We start from the raw sequence: 23,457 nt of genomic DNA on the forward strand, positions 1-23,457 counted from the left end.
TGTTTCTGTCTTTCCCTAATATAACTTATTTAAAAAAAAAAAAAACAAAAACAAGTTGCCAGAAATGATATAGATTAGGTTTTGCTCATCTAAATATAGTTAACATTTTTCCATAGGCTGTCAGCCATGTAAGATACATGCTCTTCAAGCCACATCTTTAGTTGGCTCACAAATGCTTAATATTGCAAGAAGTATGAATATGTATATATTCCTGATGCTTATGTAAAATGATTTAGGGTTACATGGTGATCTGTAGTATGGTAGAAACCAGTTGAAATTAAACATGAAATACGATTTATAATTCACTTTGCTCTTTATTTCTTTTAAGGGACCAGTTACTCTCCACAAGAAAATTCACACAACCACAGTGCTCTTCATAGTTCAAATTCACATTCTTCTAATCCAAGCAATAATCCAAGCAAAACTTCAGACACAGTAAGTATATAAACATGCTCACTTTTGGTTTTTGGGTTTTTTCTGTTTGTTTCATTTATTGCCCTACCCACCTCCACTCTCCACCCCTTCAACCAAGTCTGTTGTTGTTGTTGTTGTTGTTGTTGTTGTTGTTGTTGTTAAATCTAATGTCTTTTTTTTTTTTTTTTAAGTAAATGTTGACCTTTTTAAAAATGTATTTGAAGTAATGAGCTTACCTTTTAGTAGAATTGAGAATACTTGGGAGACACCACTTTGATATTTCTTCACTTTTATACTGTACAGAGCAAAATCTACCGTTGCAATATCTGAGATATAAAGATCTGTAGATTATGAAACTTCTATAGTTACCTAAAGTGGTTTAACTTGAGCTTGTTCTCCTTCTATAATATGTACACATCTTACAACATCTGTTAAGAGCATCTCCTGTGTTACACACTGTACTAAACACTAGTGATGCAAAGATTCCTGTCCTCAAGGGAATTTAAGTCATTTCTGAACTGAAGTAATAACTCAGCTTGCATTTTTTAAAGTCAGGGTTCAAATGAAAGTTGTAACAAGTCCATTTTACAAAAGTTGCCAAGCATATGCTAGGTTGTAGCTATATAGTACTAAGAAAATGTGTCCCATCCTAAAGGAACTTTTGGACCTGTGGTGAAAACTGAAGAGTGAACAGTTAAAACAGTGTGCGTTATGGGTGCTTGGGTGGCTCAGTCGGTTGGGCGTCCGACTTCGGCTCAGGTTGTGATCTCGCAGTCTGTGAGTTCGGGCCCCGCATCAGGCTCTGTGTGAACAGCTCAGAGCCTGGAGCCTGCTTTGGATTCTGTGTCTCCCTCTCTCTCTGCCCCTCCCCTGCTCACAGTCTGTCTCTCTCTGTCTCTGAGAAATGAATAAACCTTAAAAAAAATTTTTTTTTTAAACAGTGTGAGTTAAAGTTGCTTTGGGAGCACTCAGAAGGAGAACTCCCAGCTTGGATGAGAGTAAGATATTAAAGTACAAGTAACACTACTGAGCAGATTGAATAGAACTTAGCCAGTTGAAGAGGTCTGGAATTTGTGTGCTATGCAAAGGGAACAGCATCTACAAAGACAGTAAAGTGTGAGATAGCCCAGTGTATTTGGAGAACGGCAAGGATTTGGTAGTGTGAAAGAATGGCAAGAGTTCAGGTTACAGACGTGAGTGGGAGCCAGATCACAAAAAAATAATATATCTTACCAAGGAATGTGAATTTTATAGAAAGGCAGTGGAGAGCTATTGAAGCATAGAATTGGTGAAGTAACCTCATACTTGCAATTTAAAAAATTCTATCCGGTAGTACCTTGGAAAATCTAGGAAGGAAAGAACAACTAGAAGACTATAAAAGTGGAGGTTGAATCCAACAGATTTTGCTTTGGTGATCATCATGACTTAATCAGCATTGAAAGGTGCTTGGGATTGATTATTTCTTGTCCCTTGTTGAAGCAGTGTGGATAGTACATTTCTGCAGAAACTCGAAACATAAATGGTAGTATTTTCGTAAAGGTAGATTTAGAATGGTTTTAAATATTGTATTAGTCAGGGTCCAGGTAGGAGAACAAAACAATATTGGATATTTCAGCACAGAAAATTTAATAGTGCAAAGAATTTTATGTATAGGATTAAGCAGATACTGCATGCTTTTGAGGACTGAAGAAACAAAAAGGAACATTCAGCTATTGCATCTATAGTAATCACCATTAGGGCCAGAGTACAGTAAGAAGACGTTGTGGTTATTAGAACCTAGTAGTTTAGAGGAGGAGTCCTGCAGAGATCTGGTTAGAACCTCAGTGGTATGAAGCTAGTTCTGGTTTCAGACAGCAGAGAGCCAGAAACTGGAGCCAGCTGTGGCTGCTAGGCTTCTCCTTTCTCCTGCCTTTCAGTCCTGTTCCAGTGCCTACTGTTGGCAGAATCTAACGGGAAGCCAGGTGACTAAATAGAATGTAATTTGCAGTATCACACAACAGCATAGAAGTGTTGGTGTTGGGGTGCCTGGGTGGCTCAGTTGGTTGAGCATCCGACTTCAGCTCAGGTCATGATCTCACAGCTCGTGAGTTCGAGCCCTGCGTCAGGCTCTGTGCTGACAGCTCGGAGCCTGGAGCCTGCTTCGGATTCTGTGTCTCCCTCTCTCTCTGTCCCTCGCCCGCTCATGCTCTGTCTCTGTCAAAAATAAATAAACGTTAGGGGCGCCTGGGTGGCGCAGTCGGTTAAGCGTCCGACTTCAGCCAGGTCACGATCTCGCGGTCCGTGAGTTCGAGCCCCGCGTCAGGCTCTGGGCTGATGGCTCAGAGCCTGGAGCCTGTTTCCGATTCTGTGTCTCCCTCTCTCTTTGCCCCTCCCCCGTTCATGCTCTGTCTCTCTCTGTCCCAAAAATAAATAAACGTTGAAAAAAAAAAATAAATACATAAATAAACGTTAAAAAAAATTTAGTAGGAGTGTGGTGTCGAGACTGAGACAACAGCTTGGTAAACCTTAACCGGTGTTTACCAAACTACTTGTGAGGAGTCATTTCCATTAAGGTGTATAGTCAGGATTTTAGGATGAATCTTTTTTGTGGAAAATGGCTCCATTAATTTACAAAGTAACAAGCAATAACTTAAAGTTCCATTTATCACTCACAATTCTGATTTGGTATTTGCTGACAGTTACAGTGGCAGGCCATGTGGACATTAGTTTAAACAGAATCTTTATTCAAGGAAAACTAATTCTGGTTATTTTGATTTCCAAGATGACAATGAGCAATCAGAGAAGTTTCATCAACCCAAATCATGTTAGGGGATTTCATTATGTGGGTGGATGCTGAAGACTGTACTGAAATGGAATGAATTAAGTGTTACATGTTTTCAGAATCAGGATTTCCCTTTTGGTAAATTTCAACTATAGGTATATAATTAATCTCCAAGCAGGTGTCTTTTTTATTATAATGTACCCAGTGGGCATGACACGTGTTTTATAAAGTATAAATTTAATCTTACCTGAGAAGTTAGCTTTTGAAATTTCTGCATGTTACTTAGTTGTAAACTGACTTTCTCTTCAAATCACTTCTAATGGAAGTTTTTGAGTAGAAAATAAAACATAAAATTAGTCTTTAATATTTTCATAATGGAAGAAAAGATGAATATTAGGTAACTTAGGTCAACACAATATGGAATAACTTTTTAAAAAAGTAGTTCTTTTTTCTCTTCGAAGTTTTCACGTTTTAAATCTGTCTTTGAAAATCTTATTTAGTTATCTACAAAGACATTTTATTGTTGGGTGATTTATATTTATAAACTGTTGAAAATCAAATTGAAGTTGTCTTATTTTTTCAGTATTAGATTAAGATGCTCACATGTCCTGTGATGATGAACATTTATTGTGGTTTAACACAGAACCGAGCCCATGGTAACTAGGAAAAGCTTTTTGAATGCATCCTCCTCCCTAATCTAAATCATAATAGGATTTACCTCATGTAGATTATTTTAGATTAGTTATGCGTATTTGTGATTTTTAAGAGGCCTCTAAATTGCTTCATTTAGAAAAAAAAAATATTCCCATTTAAATACATAATTGGTATCTTCCCTTCTGCCTGTCCACCAATTTTGATTTGCTAGGGATTCAGTCCTAGTTTGAATTCAGTCCTAGATGACTTTGCATTTATATATCAGCTGTACTGTTATGGCTTAAGTATCTTCATATTTTGAAGCTTTTCAGTTCGAGGCCCTCAAGATCTAGTTTCTGTAATCAGCCTTGCCCAAAGATACTCAGCTTAATTTAAAAAAAAAAAATTTTTTTTTTTAAACGTTTTTATTTATTTTTGAGACAGAGAGAGACAGAGCATGAACAGGGGAGGGGCAGAGAGAGAGGGAGACACAGAATCCAAAGCAGGCTCCAGGCTCTGAGCTGTCAGCACAGAGCCCAACGCGGGGCTCGAACTCACGGACCGTGAGATCATGACCTGAGCCGAAGTCGGATGCTTAACCGACCGAGCCACCCAGGAGCCCCACAGCTTAATTTTTTAAAAATTAGAAATTTATCAGAGAATTCTTAGGACTCCATGAAATTCTTTTGTTACAGTAAATGCCATCTTAGATGTTGCTGTTCAGTGAACTGTTCCTTAATAACCATTTGTAGGTTAATTCCAAGATTAACCATTTCTTTCCCATGGTCTCACTTGGGGAAGAAGTAGTGGGATTCTGTATTTCAAGAAAGACAGTAGAAAGGGATATGCTTTTTTAAAAAGAGAAAAGCAGTCTTTGCATAAGAGGTAAAAGACATTTTGAATTGGAGAACAGATGGTGCCTATGGAGTACTAACTGTTTAGTACTATTCGTTAAGTGCAGTTGTTTTCATTCTTTCTCAAGATCTTTCTACATTCATGAGTTTTGAGAGCCTTTGTTTATCTTCTATCAGTATTTGCCATATTAAAAATTAAAACTTGGTAAATATGAAAAATAATTTTTAAATTGGTCAATTGTAAACCCTTTAGATGTTAGCGTATGTAATGTTTTTATGAAAAATAACTATAAAACAAAAAAATAGAATCGAATTATCTCTTTAACGCTTGTCTTAATAGAAGATACCTAGAACTTCACATCTGCTCTGCATTCAATCTCCCATGGTTGGGTTCCTGCAGCTTGGTACTTGTAGGCTACTTCTGGAAACTAGAAGGATTGAGAGTTAACTTTCCACTGGTATCAGAAGTTTGGAGGCACATGGGTGATTTCCAGTAGCTTCATTTTTGGGGAGCATACTCCCAAGAGTATAAATGTGGCAGAATCTGCAGTATTTTTTCATCTACCCTCAAAATTATTGTGACCTATTTAGAATTGGAATTGATTTGGTGGAAATAATGGGCATCCAGAAACAGGTGTTGACCCTTTTTTCTGTCACAATTAGTTTTGTGACCTGTGGACAACTTGTAAGTTCTCTAGGCTTATTTCCTACTTGGTGAAATTAAAGCAGGCATGAGAGTTTGTTCCTCAAGCTTTAAAATTGTTCACTTTACACCGGTGAGCCCAGAAGAAGTGTGGACTACCAAAGTATGACATTGTTTCATTTTGATTTCAAAGCTCCTTTGAGAAAATAGTCAACTTCATCTAGAAGTACACTTGGAAACCTATCCGATTTCCTGGGGCCATTGCAGGCACTTAGACTTCATACTTTTTGAGATCAGTTCCATGGAAATGGGGCCTCCTTTCAGACTTTTCTAATTTCTTTATAATTTAACAGTATCTATAAAATACCTAGAGAATGTGAGAATTTTTGAAAGGCTGGTTTTTGTTACAGGGAAATGAGTGATGCTGCTGACCCTGTGTATTAGACAAGGTTTAGCTAACACTTGGCCCATCTCATGGATTTTGAAGGTGAAACAAATTTATAGCACAAAGCTGTGTTTACATTTTTTTTTTAAATTTTGTGCCTTTTTTTTCCACTAAGTAAGTTAATATAGGCAGGATGTTCTCTTACATTGTATGTGAGTACTGTTGTGCCATGATGAGTTTAGAACTGCTGCACTGTCCTGTCATCAAATCAGTCAGTTGAGTGGGTTTTCTAAAACACTCTCCCTCCCGCTGCCGTGTGACTGGATTTCAGCAATTAAAATTACAATAATGGGGAACTTTTTGTAATGCTTTTCTACAGTCAAGATGTGTTAATTTTGCATTTCTTATTCTGTGCCTAATCTAATGTAATCTGTTTAATTTTATAGGATTTTCTATTGTTATTTTTGATGGTTTTCAGTAGACCAAGGTCTCCTAAGATATATATACAGAGAATTACATTCTAGATCAAGATCCCTTTGTTTCATAGTCTTTTTCCATATATATGCTTTGAAAACCTTTGGCATTCTTGATATTGGTTGATTAGCATTAACATTTTCTAACTTGTAAAAATGTATTTTTAAGCCTTATGATTCTGCAGATGACTGGTCTGAGCATATTAGCTCTTCTGGGAAAAAATACTACTACAATTGTCGAACAGAAGTTTCACAATGGGAAAAACCAAAAGAGTGGCTTGAAAGGTATTTGCTCTTATTGAAAAATATTTCTTCTTGATTCTACAAGTTAATATCTTAGAACATTCTGAGTTTAGATTTCTTATAGTGAAACTCCTCGTTCTCCTCTTTAGTTATAGGAGTTGGCCCATTGTGTTTTCTATAATTTCTCTTAAAATAAAAAAAATAACTTGGACAGATAAGCAGCTGTCCCCAAGGACTTTGTAAACAGTATATTTAATTATAATTTTATATCATCCTATATTTATGTGTCTTATAATTTGTAATAGAGATCTTTATAATTCTTAAAGGATAATATGTTTCCTTCATACATGTAGAATTAATATTGGAGAGTTTTGGTTGTAGGGTTAATGGCATATAAATAATTGCTATAATATTGCCATCACTGAGAAACATTAATGTTCTGTTAGCTATGTCTCTCTCATCTTCCACACCACTTGATAGTATGGCTGTGTTCAGTTCTTTTATTTTCCATATACCATTTTGTTTTGACCATTTGTTGAGAAGTGGCACATGTAAACTCATTGTACTTGATATTTTATGGGTTTATCCATGTTTTATTTTTAGAGAACAGAGACAAAAAGAAGCAAACAAGATGGCAGTTAATAGCTTCCCAAAAGATAGGGATTACAGAAGGGAGGTGATGCAAGCAACAGCCACTAGTGGGTTTGCCAGTGGAAGTAAGTATTAATTATTGTCTTTGCAACAGTATAATGTTTGATTCACTCCTATAGATCATGTATTTATCTCTGTATGCATAACTGTTTACATATGTAAACTAAAATAATAGTAACATACAGGGTTTCTTTTATGTCAGATCTGTCCCCTAAACCTCCACCATTTTGATTGCTGAAAAGAAAAAGGGTGCACAGAGGAATAGTACATCTATGTATTCATCACTACTCATAATGGCTATAATGCAGCTGAATTGGTGAGAAATAAAATTTCATAATGTGGACTGACTGCTTTTTAAGGCAGGAGTTTTGTGTTTTTTCACCTTTCCTGAATTGTGTCCTATTAAACTGGACAGTGAAATCCCTTCCAAAACTCAGTGTTTCCATCTAATTATTGATTTGTGGCCACACACAGATTGTGACATCCAAATATCGGTGCTTTGTGTTTATCAGGGAGTAACTTTTTTATCCTCATAGCTGGATACTGATTTTGTCATAATCCTAGATCTGTATAACGTCTCCATAGTGTGGGCATACCTTAATATTTTTTGAGGTCAGATTATGTCTAAGTGGGACAGTATGAGTCCTATACTTTTATTTCTTAATTCAAATTGAGTTTGAATTTGAAGCTTTTTACTAGTGGTAGTCTATTCCCAGTGACTTCCCTTGCCTGGAATAGAATTTAAATGCCACTGTAGAATTTTTAGGCTCTTTGTCAAATTTGAAATTTTGAGAAGAATCTTAAAAAGATGTGTTCTGGAAATTCTTGGACTTAAGCATTTGAATCTTCCTCCTGTAACTTATGTAGGGGATGTGTTTGGTCTCAGCAGAGGATGCTGATTTTTTGATGGGAAAAACTTTAAGGTGAAACAGATAGTTAACAGTTCTTCAGCACTGAATGTTTAATTTACATTCCTTGGAACATTTAATTTTTTTATATTCGTGAAATTGTACTTAATTCTCAGAAAACAATGACTTAAAGTACTGAAGTAAAATTAAAACTATTGTATTTTGAGACAGAAGGCTTGGGTTCTAGGTCCATTTCACTTACTACCTTAAGTAACTGACTTCTGGCAAACAATCAAAAATGAGATAAAGGTTTTTCTTTCCAGGTTAAAAAAAATAGCACCCTGCTTATGGGCCTCCTGAACAAACTGCAGAAAAAGGGATATTAGGAGGTATGGAGAAGGAGTGGCAAATGGGTGTAAAAATAATAACTTTATTAAGATATTGGGGCAGGCCTCTCAGTGGCTCATGGTTCCCGGATAGGAAAACAGAGCGTAGTGTGTCTACTTTATTCTTTCCAAAATACTCTTATCAGTTAAGTCCCTTTTCCTCCCTTGAGGTAGAATACATGAGAGAAGTAGTTAAAGATCTGATGCAAATAATGATAGAAGTGAAAATGTTATTTTTTTGTCTTTTTAATAAACCACCTTTAAGGAAATAAAATCAGTTTTTAAATTGTGTGCATCTTTTTCTTTCAAAGATGAAATAGTTTTTTCCTTTTTTTCCATAACTTCACAAGTGAGGCATGTTTATTGTTAAAAAATTAGAGGGGTCAGTTTTAAATTCCGTCAGCCAGGAACATTTGGGGTTATACTTTTTTTCTATATGCTTACAAATGTTTATAAAAACTACATATGTGTGTATATATATATATATATATATATATATATATATATGGGATGATATGTTACTGCTTTTAATCTTTTTTTTTTTTCAGTAGTATTTCAAGGAAATGTTTCTGTGTCAGTTTATAAATCCATATGTGTTAAATTGGCTGCATGGTTTTCCATTTTTGGTTGTGCCCTCATATATAAATAAGATACTTAGGTGGTTTTTTGCCTTTTCCTAATGTCAACAGTGCTGCGATTCCTATTATTACTTCCTCAGCCAAATTCCTCGAAGTGCAAATGATGAGTCAGTAGGTCTGACTTTGTGTTGAAATACAGTCATGAGTCACACCTTTTCAGTTTTAAGTAATGTTTGAGAAAAACCTTGACTTTCTCCTTTTATTTTTCCTTAATTGATCAACTGATTTGTACTTAAGTGTGGTAGTAATGAAGTCATTATGCCATTTCAGTGCTTAACTTGGTCTATCCAAAAAATGTTGGCAACTTTCCCGTATGTCCAGTGCATTGGTGTTCATATAGGATAAGGCCTAAAGCTTTGTAGTTCATAAATGCCGATAAAATGTGTGGGGCGAGGCGGGGCAAGATGGAAAGGTTTTATATGTAAAGACATCAAGGTGGAAAATAGATTTGTTTTTTGCACTATAGCAAATAATGTTATCCAGAACTTGACATTGAAAACTTTCTGGATAAAATTTTTAATTTGACATTACTGCTGCTAGGTTTTCATTGTCTTTAATCTGTGCCTCATAGAATGATTGCTCTGTGCTTAGAGAAACCTTAATTTGGGGTTTCTCAACAGTAGCACCGATGACATTTTGGCTTGGGAGATTCTTTGTTGTGGGACGCCGTCCTCCATACCTGTATACTGTGCCTGGCCTCTACTTGCTGGATACCAGTAGCACACCTCCTCTCTCCCCAGTCGTGACAACCAAAAATGTCTGCAGACATTTGCCACATGTCTTTGTTGTGGGGGGTGTGCAAGCAGAGTCATTGCGTTAACTGTTTTGTCTAGAGTTGTGAATAATAGAAAGTTGTTGCAGCTGCTACTTCCTTAGCTCCTGTAATCCTGCTGCCATTTTTTTTCCCTAAAGCTTACAAGTGAAGAAGTATCAGCTTTAATTTTCATCTGAATGCATTTGCTTGTTGTACTTTGACTCCAGTCATACAGAACTGAAAGGGACTTTTGTTGGTGTCCAGGAAAAAAAAGTTCTTGGTAATCAAGTGACATGATTAGGGGGAATTGGGCATGGTGTTATTTGTTTTATCTGTCCCGAAAAGTTTCTATTGTAGTGGTATTCTTCCCAGGAAGACATTCTAGAACAAAATTTCTTAAGTTTCGTGTGCTGCATGCAAGTTGATGGTTTAATGATGAGTTAATATCATGCAACAGATGTTTGTATTCTACTCTGATAGCTCAATCTGTGTGTTCATTTTTTTTTTTTTTGCTAAGGTTAATATATGTGTAACTTATAACATTGAATTTTATTTATTAAGTCAAAAGACTTTGTGTTTTCGTACAACTGAAGGTTTTTTTGGCAGTACCCAGTACATTTTGTTTAGTGTAACACATGGGAGTTGTGCACTGAAGATTTGGAAACTGACTTGTAGTTTCAGTATACTTCCTTCTTTGCACTGTCTTGATCTCTAGACTCAGAGGAACCACGAATTGGAAAAAAACTAAAATATTCAACAGGGAGGGCATCCTTTGGTAATATTATTGCATATGTGCTTGAATCTTAAGATGTTTCTCTACTTGAAAGTTGCTTAATTTTTTAGTTATAAATTAGACTATTAGAATTTTGGCTATAGAATTTTTGATAAATCCAAATTTTGTTATCATGATTGTTGAAATTTTCCTTGTACTCTTTTTTGGAAGTAGAATATTTCTGAGGTTTAAATATTTTTGTGACTTTAAATCGGAAGGAGATGTTTTTAATAGAACTGGTAAATAGCGAGAATTTTCTGACTGTGCTGCCAGATGTAGGCTTTGTATTTTCAGATAGCATTATCTATAACTTGAGTTTATAACTAAATGGTATTATTAGCATTATTAAAAATATGAACTGATTTATGTTTTGAAAGCACAGTACATCATAAATTCAGCCATCCCAAAATAAGGTCATTTAAGCCCTAGCACAAACTACTTTAGAGACCACTAGTTAGCTACTTTACTATTCAGAACAATCAGGCTAATAAAGCTAATATTCCTTTGCAGTTGAACCACTGTGGATAATTCAATTATTAGAACCTGTGGTCCATATTTTAAAGGAATGGACCATTTCCCTTTTCTATTTTAAAATATTTAAAAAGGTTTTCATTTGAGTAAAATGTTATAACTCCATATATTTATTTTTTTCCATGTTTTGTGTGAACTGTGGTGTGGTTCTAAAGAATCGCCCGAAACTAGTAGCCCACTTGAAATCTGAGTATAGATTAATGCTTAATTACAATTGAGCTAAAATTTCTCTCTTTCAGTATTCGGATTTTTATATATGCTAGTGGTAAAACTGCAGATACTAACTGGGCTTGCAGTTTTATATCAAGATACAAGTACAGGTATGTTGCTAAATTAGCTGATGTTAAAGACAGGATTCTAACGTAATCTTTTTTCTTCCCCCTTCCGTCATTCCAACATCTCTTTTTTCGAACTGTGAACTAAAGTGGAAGACAAGCATTCCAGTGATGCCAGTAGTTTGCTCCCACAGAATATTTTGTCTCAAACAAGCAGACACAATGACAGAGACTACAGACTGCCAAGAGCAGAGACTCACAGTAGTTCTACGCCAGTACAGCACCCCATCAAACCAGTGGTTCATCCAACTGCTACCCCAAGCACTCTTCCTTCTAGTCCATTTACGCTACAGTCTGATCACCAGCCAAAGAAATCATTTGATGCTAATGGAGCATCTACTTTATCAAAACTGCCTACACCCACATCTTCTGTCCCTGCACAGAAAACAGAAAGAAAAGGTATGCCATTATTACTAGATGATGCACGTTGAACTATAGTTTCTGAGTTTTTGATTATATTACATTATCTCCATTAGCTTGAATAAGACTCTTTAAAAGTCTTTTAGAATGTTACTGCATAGATTTAGGTCTAGAGTTAGCCATATTTAGCTTTTTCTTTTAATTTTTAATTATGAAGCTTTTGCACTGTTTTTTGCCTTCGACACTTTGAAGTCAAGTGCTTAATTTATAACAGTAATGGTTTAAATAACTTCTCAAAGTCAAAGGACTGTCCCTTCATATTTGTATAATTTTCAGGTTTTGTAATAATTGTCATGATGGTTTAGTTCAGATATGGTCTCAATTTTCTGTTAATTAAAATTTAATATGAATATAATATGAATAGACATTTTAAAGCTTGTTATTTCTGCATACCGTGCAACTATTGGTTTTAATTTGTGAATTAGAAAACTGTCATGGGCCGTAAGATAGAGTCTTAATGTCTGAATTAGAACTTTAATCTGAAGAGTAGAAGTTAAACTTTGCAACCCAATTTGTGTTTTTATACAACTCAGTGCTGATAACCGTAGATTGTTAAAAGAGTTAAGAGAAAAATTGTGGCAACAACTACTTGGGAGGTAACACACAACAGAAGCAGAGCGCTGAGATAATTATATCTGCGTGGACCACAGTTCTAAACTTCACACGTAATAACGCGTTTTAAGAAATAAAGGCAATTAAAAGGCATTAAGGAAGTAAATTATGGGCAAGACCCATTAGCAGACTAATTGGCAGATTAGCATCAGTAACTATTGAGAAACTTTTAAACGTCCTATGAGTTTGGGAGATGCTACATGGATCTGATGAGTCTTTAAGCTTTTAATCTATTACCCGATTCGTTATTTCACATTGATTTGTTGACAAAGGGTTCTCATAGTTCTGTTTCTTTTGTTTCTTGTTTCCTTTTATGCATGTTACTTGAATTTCTCTTGTAGTAGTGGTTACACATTAAGCCACACTTTTATCGTATAGTCTTTTTAATACATTAAACCTTAAGCAGGTTGTTCCAAATGTCAGATTCCCCTAAGATGGTTTGTACCAGAATTCATACGTGTAAGTCCTATTTACCTTGATGCAGAATTAAGTTGAAGAGAATTCTTGAGAGATGAAATCTGAATTAATGCAGTAATTGTTAATGTGATAGAACTTTCTAAAGGATGTTAATGGTTTATAATTTTGATTATTTGGTCACAGAAATTTTACTTTAAAATCCTGTCAGTTAAAATCCTGTGGCCTTTAAAAAGTCTTTGTCTCATTTCCTCTCTTGTTCATTTAACACTTACTTCTTAGCTCTTACCTCCCTTTTGAAATTCTTTCTTTCCTTAGCTTCTGGGATACTGCCACTCTTCAATTTACTAATTCTCTTTGCCCTCCTTAAATACCGGTATCGTTCAGCCTTTTCCTGTGGTTTGTTCTTTTTTTCTTGCTCAGCATGTTCTCTTTTGCTCAACAGTTGTTCTTGTGACTGCTTTGTCTACAAAGGTGACTCCCAAATCTTTATTTCTAACTCCTACTACATATATGTGTCCCAGATTCCTCCCTTTCCCCACAATTTATTCTTAGGTTCTCAGTGAGTAACTACACTATTCTCCCAGCTGTTCCTTGTTCTTCAACAAGGTTCATCTGCACCTACCCTTACCTGTCTATTGACAAATCCTGGATTCTGCCTTCTGTATCTTATGTGTGTGTGTGTGTGTATGTATGTATATATATATATATATATATATATATATATATATATATATATATCTCCTTTCTCTGGTTATTGTTACTACTGTTATTGAAACTCAGGGCATCTCTTTTGAAATAACTATCTGATAACCGCTCTGCTTCCTTCTACCCAGACTTATGGTGGCATCATCATAAAATTTAGGTTGGATTGTGTTAACTTCTTTGTTTAAAATTTTCTAATAGTTCTCCATTATCCACAGGATAAAGTCCATACTTTTTAGTAAGATGATCATAGCAAGTACTTGATAGTCTGGTTGCCACCTGTCTGACTGGCTTGATCTCCACCATTCCCCATAATTCATCTTTTGCGAACTTGTACATTTCTTAGGGCATGTTACATTCTTTCATGTTTTGAGCCTTTGCTTAAAAGAAGGACATGTTTGTTCTTCCGTTCCATCCTGTTGAACTCCGTACTCTTTCTTTAAGAGCCAGCTCTAATGTCGTTGGGTTCTCAATGTCCCTTAACCTTTCCCAGTCTCTGTGTTTCCCAAACATCGGGTGTGTTTATTTATTACAGCACTTACACATTTTAATTTTAGTTGCTTTAATTAAACTGTTTAGGGTTAGATGTTAATTGCATGTTGAACTTGTTTCACCTTCTGCCCTCTCCCTCCATGCTATAAGCACCATTCCTGACAAACTTTTTAAACATCATTAAAAATTAACTGTGTACCGGGTTTGGGGCTAAGTGTTTATCATACAATTTAGTTTATTCCTTAAAACATAATTATACGGGAAGGTGGTGTATCTCTTAGCTAAGAAGAGCCTGAATGTTGCCACCTGGTGTTAGAGGCAGCTTCGCCATTGTTTCCATTAAAACTGTAGGTAATGAAAGACACAAATCTATATTAATTTGGACTCCAGTAACTCAAAATTCCTGACAAATTGTAGATATTATAGGAAGAACCTTGATTACTTTGGAATTGACTATTGATAGAGGGAAAATCGTATAATCTTTGCAGGTACTCCTTGCCTCCGAATTGAAGACAGTATTCTTATATGACTATTTGGATCTTTTCAGATTGTTTAGCACTTAGTCTAAATTTGTGAACTGCTCATTAATTTGAAATATATTTTTTTCCTTAATGGAGACATCCATGTTATTTAAGTTAAGCTTCCTATTGACTCTTCTCATCAATACAGTGATTTCTTTGTTTGGATTTGCCCTAACAAATAAATTTATATTGAGAGGTTGATGGTTCTGGTAAGATCAGACTCTTTGGACTCTTGGTAATAAGTGCTGATAGTATAGCTAAGCCCTATCTAGGGATATCAGTGGTAGGGTGCTGTATTAAGTAATACAAGAGCAAGGTCTTTGTTTTGTTTACCACTGCTCTGTCTCTAGTTCTTGACAAAATAATAGGCAGTCAGTAAATATTTGTTGTAGAAGGATAAATACCTGAAAGAAGGGTAATGAGTGTGTTAAAGGTTGGGGAAACACCTGCAGTGGTCATGTTTTAAAAAATGTATTTGCAGAAATAAAGTATTCTGTATTTGTTGTGAATCTAATTAAAAGATACCAGCAATAGATTTAGATGCCAAAATGCCAGTGTGCCTTTTGAGAAAAAGAGCCCAAGATAAATTCACATGCTTGCTTGAGAAGCCAGAGTGTGGAGAATCTGAAGCTCCCGTTTTATAGGGAACAATCCTGGTGTTCAGTAGAGTGAAACAAGGTCGTGTATCTTCTTTTAGATCTGTATCTGTTGCTAGGGTAACATTTGAACATCTACTGGCAAGATTACTCTCCTGAACAACCGTATAACAAAGTAACAGAGATAGCGATGTGCTTAAAAACCTAAAATTTGATTTTTATCGGTTGGCACCCCATTGACCATTCTAAATCGGTCCTAACTCTGCCCTCCCTTCTGGATTTGTGACATGACAAAATGGGCAAGAGACCTTTGCTTTGGCCAAATAACTGCCAATCCAGAGGAGTTTAATGACCTTAATTATGAAGTTTCTTATTTAGTAATTTAGAGTTTTGATTTATTAGCATAGATAAGCTTGAAAAGTAAAGCAAAATGGCCACAGAAGCAGATCTATTCAGTGATTTACAAGATAGCTTTTAGGAGATTAGCATATCTAACCATTTACTTGGTTCCACACTCTTAATCTAATGGGAGGGGAGATTAATCCTTCATTAACATGAGGTGTGAGTTAGTCACTTGGAATAAATTTCCCTTTTGTGTTTTGATGGTATCTGTAGTCAGTGTGAAACCTGAATGAACCTGAAGACTTCAGTTGGTCATTAACCAGCTGTAGTGGGCCACCTTCAGCCCTGAGTTGCTTTGCTTTATAATAATTTTTAGGATTAATAACTATTCATGAAAATTAATAAGACTGGCCATAGAGTTACTCAGATTTTGTTGAATAACTGAATACGTTAGTGGAAGAATTTAGTCTGTTCTAATCAATAAGTTTAAAATGATGTTAGTCAACCTAAGATGGCACTTTGAACAGTGGGACAGGAGAAATGCAGTACCTGTGATGAAAGAATATTAGAAAATACAGTTTTAATTTGAGAGGTAGGGGAGGACTTTTTAAATCAAGACCCAAAATGCATTTGTCTTTGAAAAAAATGTTGATAGATTTGAACACGTAAGACAAATGAGCAATGGATATGAACAGGCAATTATAGAAGAGGAATTTAAAATTGCCAGCCTTGGCTTACAGTTATAAAAAATTAATGGATCAGAGACCTTAAACCTAGAAGCTAAAACTATAAAACTCTCAGAAGAAAACAGGTGAAAATCTTTAGGACATTGGATTTGGTGGTGATTTCTTAACTATGACACAAAAAGCACAGGCAACAAAATAAAATAAATTGGACTTCATCAAAATGAAAAACTTGTGCATCAGAGGACACTCTAGAGTGAAAAGACAACCCACAGAATGAGAGGAAGTAAATTGTAAATCATATGTCTGATACAGAATTAATGTCCAGAATATATGAAGTCCTGTAACTGAACAATTAAATGAAACAACTTGGTTCAAATATGGGCAAAGGATTTGAATAGACGTTTCTCCAAAGATGTTCTAGTGGCCAGTCAGTAAGCTGAAAAGGCATTCAGCACAGTGAAATACATAGTTCACACCCATAGGATGACTACTATAAAAACAGCAATGAAAATAAGTGTTTTTGAGGATGTGGAAAAAATTAGACCCCATGTACATTTCCTGTAAGATTGCAAAATGATGCAGCTCCTTTGGGATACAGTGTTTCCTCAAAAAAAACAAAACCTGGAATTAACGTAGGATCAGCCAATTCTGTGCTTAGGTACATAGCCAAGAGAAGTGAAAGGGAATCAAACAGGTATTAATACATGGACGTTGTTCTTACCAGTATTCTTTACAGTAGCCAAAAGGTGGAAACAGTCCAAGTGTCCATCAGCTGAAACAGGATAAACAAAACGTGTGACACATGCAGTGTTACCCTGAAAAAGGAAGGAATTTATGACACATGCTGCAACATGGATGAACCTTGAAGACCTTATGCTAAGTGAAATAAGCCCAGACCCAAAAGGACAAATACTTGTGATTCCGCTTCTATGTGGTACTCAGAGTGAGCAAATTCAGAGACAGAAAGTAGAATAGTGACTTCTAGGGAGCAGGATGGTGAGGAATCCTTGTTTAATTGGTTACAGAATTTTTGTTTGGAGAGATGGAAAAGTTCTAGAGATGAATAGTGGTGATGTTTACATTGCACAACAATGTATATACTTAATGCCACTGAATTGTAAACCTAGAAATGGTTAAAGTGGTAAATTTTATATTGTATGTATTTTAACAGCATAAAAATTTTCAAGAGAAAGCTTTGTCAATACAAATTGGAGAGTAAAATGAGATTTTGCATCCTTAAGATTAGTGACAGTTAACAGTTGAATGTGGGGAAGCACAATCGGTGGGAATATATAAGTTGGTTATTGCAGGAGTCATTTTAATAAAATCTGTTAAAAGTTTTAAAATGTTTATCCTTCATATCTGTTAGCCTAAAGATTTTCTCAGTTGAATAAAAAAGCAAGTTGCAAAAATATATCCTAATATATTTCACATCAACACCATACTTAAGTACCTTAGTGGATGGATAGATGATTTAAAGTATTCATGAGTTATCAAAGTAAAAATAAATGAAAGTCACAGATTATATTGCTGTCAACAAGCTACTTTACAGTTTTGTTTTGTTTTCTTATTCTACTACGCTTGAATACTTTGTTTCCTTTGCAACTTCTCCATGTTGTAATTTTCAGTGTCACACCACTACTACAAAATAGGACAAAACAGACTGCCCTTGTTGCATCGGTGGTTTGTGCTTGTTCGCATGTCCTGGTGGAGTGGCATTACAGCAACTGTCCAGACATCATAGGAGATTAATGTTTAGAAATGCAATATACTACCTTTTACTGTTTAAGTGCTGTATCTGTTTAGATCTTACTGTGTAGTTCAAAAAGGAATTACTTGGCATACCAGAAAAATGTAGGTCAGAAATAGATTTTGACTTTGGTTTATGCTCTTGGATATTTTGAATGGGTGCCTAGAATTAGAAGAGGTGAATGTTACTTTTAACCTTAACTCAGAGTGTAGTAACAGATTTCTGTGTGATTTGTATGTGCAGTTTAGTCTTTAGTAGGTTTCGCCCCCTACTGGTAAGCGTTGGAAATATAAATGAATAATTCATAGTTACAGGCATAAAGGGAAAGAAAAAGGTTTTGTCAATGCATATATACAGAAGTTAAAATCAGAGGATAACATACTTATTTTAAGGCTCATATTAAAGTGAATAATTGGTTAGAGATCTGTAAATCATAGAAATATCAGATGGGAAAGTGACTTAATTTATTTAAGTTTAAAACAGCTTTGGGAAGAGACTAAAAAAACGCTCAAAGGAACCTAGGTTGGTTTGAATGCTTGGGAAAGTTTGCTTTTAAAGGAATGAGACTAGAGGCTGATATTCTTTAAAAGTGAAAGCCTATAGGAATGGCTTTGTAATGCAAAATAGTTTTTATTTATGTTTGATACACACTTGTAATGAGCATGTTATTAAGTATATCAGCCTTACTTCCTAACAGATTAGATTCCAGATTAAAAGGTCTCATAGAAATGTTAATTACAATTAAATACCTGAGGGCACCTGGCTGGCTCAGTTGGAAGAGCTTGCAATTCTTGATCTCAGGGTTGTAAGTTCAAGCCCTAAATGAGGTGTAGAGATTACTTAAATAAAACTTAAGAAAATTACACGTCTATATAGAAAAAACTATATTTGGTGACTGTTCCAAATAGTTTCGTTTCCTTTCTTATATTTTTTTAAAAAAGAGATTGAGTATAAGATATTTTTGAGAGACACAGAGAGAGTGCGCACGAGAGAGAGAGAGAATCCCAGGAGGGGCAGAGGGAGACAGAGAGAGAAAGAGAAGTGGGGCTTGTGTTCCTTCTACCTGAAGGGGAACATGAGCTCACACCATGTGGGACTCAAACTCATGAACTGTGAGATCATGACCTGAACCGAAGTCCGATGCTTAACGACTGAGCCGGCCTGGTGCCCGAATGTAAGATTATTTAAAATAAGTTTAAATAAGTTAAATTTATCTCTAAGACTGTATACTGTTAATCCCTGTTTTGAAAATAGCATAAAGTAAGCCGTTAATTGGCTATTTGGAGACCTTAGGCTTTCCACCCCATTATCATAAGTTCTACACCTAGAGGTTAAGAGGGAGAGGGAGAGCACATGTATGTGGACCTGGGCCTTAATGACAGAATCAGGCACCCATTCAACAAATACTTGTTGATGCCATCTTGTTGCCAAGTCCTATTTTTGTACCAGGGCTACAGAGGTAAATACAACAAAATTCCTCTCTTGAAGGAGTTCAAGTTCTAATAGGAGGGAAACATAAAGATAATAAACTATATAATAGAAGATGCTGAGTAATATGATAGATCTGTGTTAGGACAGTCAGAACTCAGAGGAAAGGTACCCAACCAATACCTTTTGTGATATTTAAAAAAATTTTTTTTAATGTTTATTTTAGAGAGAGAGAGAGACAGAGCACGAGTGGGGGAGGAGCAGAGAGAGAGGGAGACACAGAGTCAGAAGCAGGCTCCAGGCTCTGAGCTGTTAGCACAGAGCCCGACGTGGGGCCCAAACTCACGAACCACAAGATCATGACCTGAGCTGAAGTCGGACGCTCAACCGACTGAGCCACCCAGGCGCCCCACCTTTTGTGATATTTTAATGATAAAACTAAGACTGCCTTTTGGGGTAGCATATTTATATTAATAAGCTCCATTATTTTCAGTTATACATGTAGATTGAGGCAACTGATATTTTAAATGTATAACGTAACATGCTTTGGAAGGGCGTTTGTATGGGTATGTGTCTTAGGGTGGAGCTATTATTTAAAATAGCATGGAAATATTTATATGAGGAATCTAAAAATATAAAACCAAGCTTATAGATACAGAGACCAGATTGGTGGTTGCCAGGGGGGAAATGAGTAAAGGAAGTCAAAAGGTATAAACTTCCAGTTATAAAATGGAAGCATGGGGACAATAATGTGTAGCATGGCAACTATAGTTATTAATACAGTTAATATTTGAAAGTTGTGCATATTTGAAAGTTGCCAAGACAATCAATCTTGAAAGTTCTCATCACAAGAAAAATAATGTGATCATTTCACAATATATATGGATAAAGATTGTTGAACACCCGAAACTAATACAGTATTGTATGTCAATTATACTTCAATTAAAAAAAACAATCGTATACTGAAGACCTGCCTTGAAAAAAAAAGATTTAGTTTCCCTGTCTTGCATCTTATCCTTAACTCTATTCACTCCTATATGTTTGTGCTATGCTTTTTTTATTTTGTTTTGCTTATGTTTCCTTTGGTTTTTAAAGTTAAAAGGAACCTCGGAAGTTCTCTAATCTATTTTTTCAAAATCAGCAAGGATGTCAGAATCACCCATAGAATTCTCACAAGTTCAACATATGCTCGGGCCTCCCCAGGTTCAGTAGGAGTGGAGTCCAAGTATCTAGGTTTTTGTTTTGTTTTGTTTTGTTTTGTTTTGTTTTAATTTTGTTTCAGCTTTATAGATGATTCTGATCAGCATTTTGTTGAAAACTAATATTCAAAAACCTTTTAATAGAAAAATCCTGGCCTTTTCGATCAAGATGTTACTTGTTTAAGGGTCTCATAGGTATTTAGTAGTACCAGCTAGTTTTATACTGCTCATCAGTAATCTTCCACAAAACTTCAAAAGAAATTTATTCTTATGGTAAATAAACATTAAAACTAGGAGGTAAGGATATTTAGGTTTTGTTACTTTATTTCTTTATAGTGATGTGTATTAGTTTTCTATCTTGGGAATGTTTCCTTTTCTTGGATTAAAGGGTAACACTGAAAAGTTTTTAAGTTGTGTTGATTTTTTTAAAGTCTGGATAGATTTAACAGCATCAAAATACAGTTGGAGACCGTTTTTACCTTCTTTAGTCATTATATCACTGTTCACGAGTTCGAGCCCCGCCTTAGGCTCTGTGCTGACAGCTCAGAGCCTGGAGCCTGCTTCGGATTCTGTGTCTGCCTCTCCTTGTGTCTCTCTCTCTCTTTCTCAAAAACAAATAAACATTAAAAGCATTCTTTAAACATTAACCAGGAATGGCCCTAAGGGGGTGTACCTGGGTGGCTTAGTTGGTTTAAGATCCTACTCTAGATTGCAGCTCAGGTCATGATCTCAGGGTTGTGAGATCCTGCCCCTTGTTGGGCTCCCTAATGACCTGGAGTCTGCTTGGGATTCTCTCTCCCCTCTCTTTCTGTGCCTCCCACGCTCTCACATGTGCTTGTTCATGGGCCCTCTCTCTCAAACTTAAAAAAAAAAAATTTGCCCCTCAGCAATATGTTGACTAAGCTGACCCTTGTGGAATATGATCTGGAGAAAACTGTTACTATAGTCTTTACCCCAGAAAATGTAATAACTGACAGCATGTTTTCACAGAGAAAACCTTACTTCATTCAAGTTTCTGTATATTTGTGAATCCAGAACAGCAGGGTTAGCCATGATAAGCGGTCTGCTAGGCTTAATAACCCTCCTTTAGAATGTGTGCCTTACAAAAATTAAAATGTCTTATACTTTATGAATTGGTCGTAGTTGATCAGCATAGCCTTGAAATGTATTTATAGCAGCTATGAGGTCCATACTTGAGAGAGCTATTGCCCCTGGTTGTGTTTTACTAGTACAGTGGTGGTGTAAAAAGGCTGATAGAGGAGTCCCTTTTCAGTAAGTTTGCTAGTAATTCCCAGCTTCTTTGGGGACGTGAAGATTAAAGAATGTTTAGTTCTAAGAATTGGAAATGAGGATTTACAGTTACTAGGTAGCAGTGTAATATTCCTGAAACTTTTATGCCTCGTAATAGTCTTAATTTGGGTTGTACAATGTATATATGAGCTTGAAAATCATCTTCAAGAAGTGGGTGTGTATGGGAAACTAAAGATACTTAAGCAAATCTTCATATTTAGTCTTTAGGCCAGTATTGTAAGAGCGTGTCTGAATATCTTGAATAGTTGAGTCTTAATGTTTTTTACCCAGATGTCCTCTAACTCATTTTTTCGTCCATTAAAGTTACTGTATTAGTAAAATTCCATGATATGAAAATAGTTTATGTTCATCTTTGTGTTGGTAGACATTTAGTTTATTTCTAGTTTTGTGCTAAAATGAAAACAAGCATAGTACTATTATAAATATTGTTGAATATTTCTCCCAATTTACATACATTAGTTTCTCTTAAGGGTATTCTACCTAAAGGGAATTACTTGAGTCATCAAGTGTGTGCATCTCCACATTTCCTAGATAATTCCCAATTATTCTGCAGTGTGGGTACATCAATTTAGTGTGCATCAGAAATGTTCCTGTTACTCCTTTTCAACATTTGATATTGTCAGATTTTCAAATTTTTGTCAATCTGGTAAGCATAAAAGGATATCCTGTTGATTTGCATTTTCCTGAATATCAGTGAAGTTGATTACCCCGTGTTTTCTAAAGCCATTCAAGTGCCTTCTGTGAAATGTCTTTTTATTTCAGGTCTTCTGTTCATTTTTCTATCATGTGGTTTCTTTCTTGATTTCTAGGTAAAGTACTTCGGTTATCAATACTTTGAATGTAATTGGTTTGTTTTTTGTAATTTTCTGTATCTAAATCTCAAAGATACTTTCCTGTTTTCCTTTACTAGTTCTAAAAACTTAAATATGTATACAGAAGCTTGATCTTCCTTAAATTGGTTTTGTTTTAAATGTAAGTTTTTATACTGGCAAGACACATCTCACTAGCTGTGTTCTTTTTCTTCACGAATTTTGTGGCTGTACCACCCCTTGTCTTTTTTAAGTAAGTTAATAGAATCAGCTTGTCAAATGCTGCTAAAAATGCTATTGGGGTTTTGACTGCAATTACGTTGAATCTATATACATAATTTGCATGGACTGCTTTCAAATGATGATAATTTTCCATGAATGTTTTATTTTTTGTGTGTGTGTTTATTTTTAAATACTGAATATAGTGTACTGGGATCCTTTTTATTGCCCACAGTTTAGAAATAGCTAGTTGCCTTATATATTATAAAAGTATGTAATCGTAAAACTCAATTGTTAAGTATAAAAGTTCAAAGTAGGGAGTCTCCTCATTCATCTGTCCTTCCCCTATTCTGGAGGTGCTCATCATGGTGCCAATCTTGATTTGTATTCAGGCCATTGTGTTTATTAGGAGGGTTGTTACTGTGGTCATAAACATTTTCATCTTAAATTAAGTTCAGGAGAATTATGTTGTCCACTTATCCTAATGGAAGCTTATTTAACGGTGTAGTTAATTCATAACTCTTTGAAACAGCATTACCAGTAAACAGCATGGTACTTTCAGAATCAGACATAAATGTGGTTGAATCACTGCTTTATACCAGGTGTTGTGATTTCAAGCAAGTTCCATAATC

At 35.5% G+C, this 23,457-nt stretch overlaps 1 protein-coding gene across 6 annotated transcripts in view; it reads left to right on the forward strand.

The window, feature by feature from the left end:
• The window catches only part of WAC (WW domain containing adaptor with coiled-coil), an 86,294-nt gene that overhangs the window by 50,421 nt on the left and 12,416 nt on the right, over positions 1-23,457 (forward strand). For 4 of the 6 annotated variants that reach the window (XM_047066444.1, XM_047066445.1, XM_047066442.1 and 1 more), the window contains exons 4-7: positions 329-435; positions 6,333-6,448; positions 7,010-7,122; positions 11,412-11,720. In XM_047066444.1, the coding sequence (XP_046922400.1) occupies positions 329-435; positions 6,333-6,448; positions 7,010-7,122; positions 11,412-11,720 (645 nt within the window). The remainder of the gene's footprint in view (positions 1-328; positions 436-6,332; positions 6,449-7,009; positions 7,123-11,411; positions 11,721-23,457) is intronic. The other 2 variants (XM_047066447.1, XM_047066448.1) reach the window with 1 other exon arrangement.

This window comes from Lynx rufus, unplaced genomic scaffold (genome assembly GCF_022079265.1).
Source record: "Lynx rufus isolate CCGP_SWC_20201006 ecotype Redwood Valley unplaced genomic scaffold, mLynRuf1.p SCAF_7, whole genome shotgun sequence".
NCBI classification, from domain to species: Eukaryota; Metazoa; Chordata; class Mammalia; order Carnivora; family Felidae; genus Lynx; species Lynx rufus.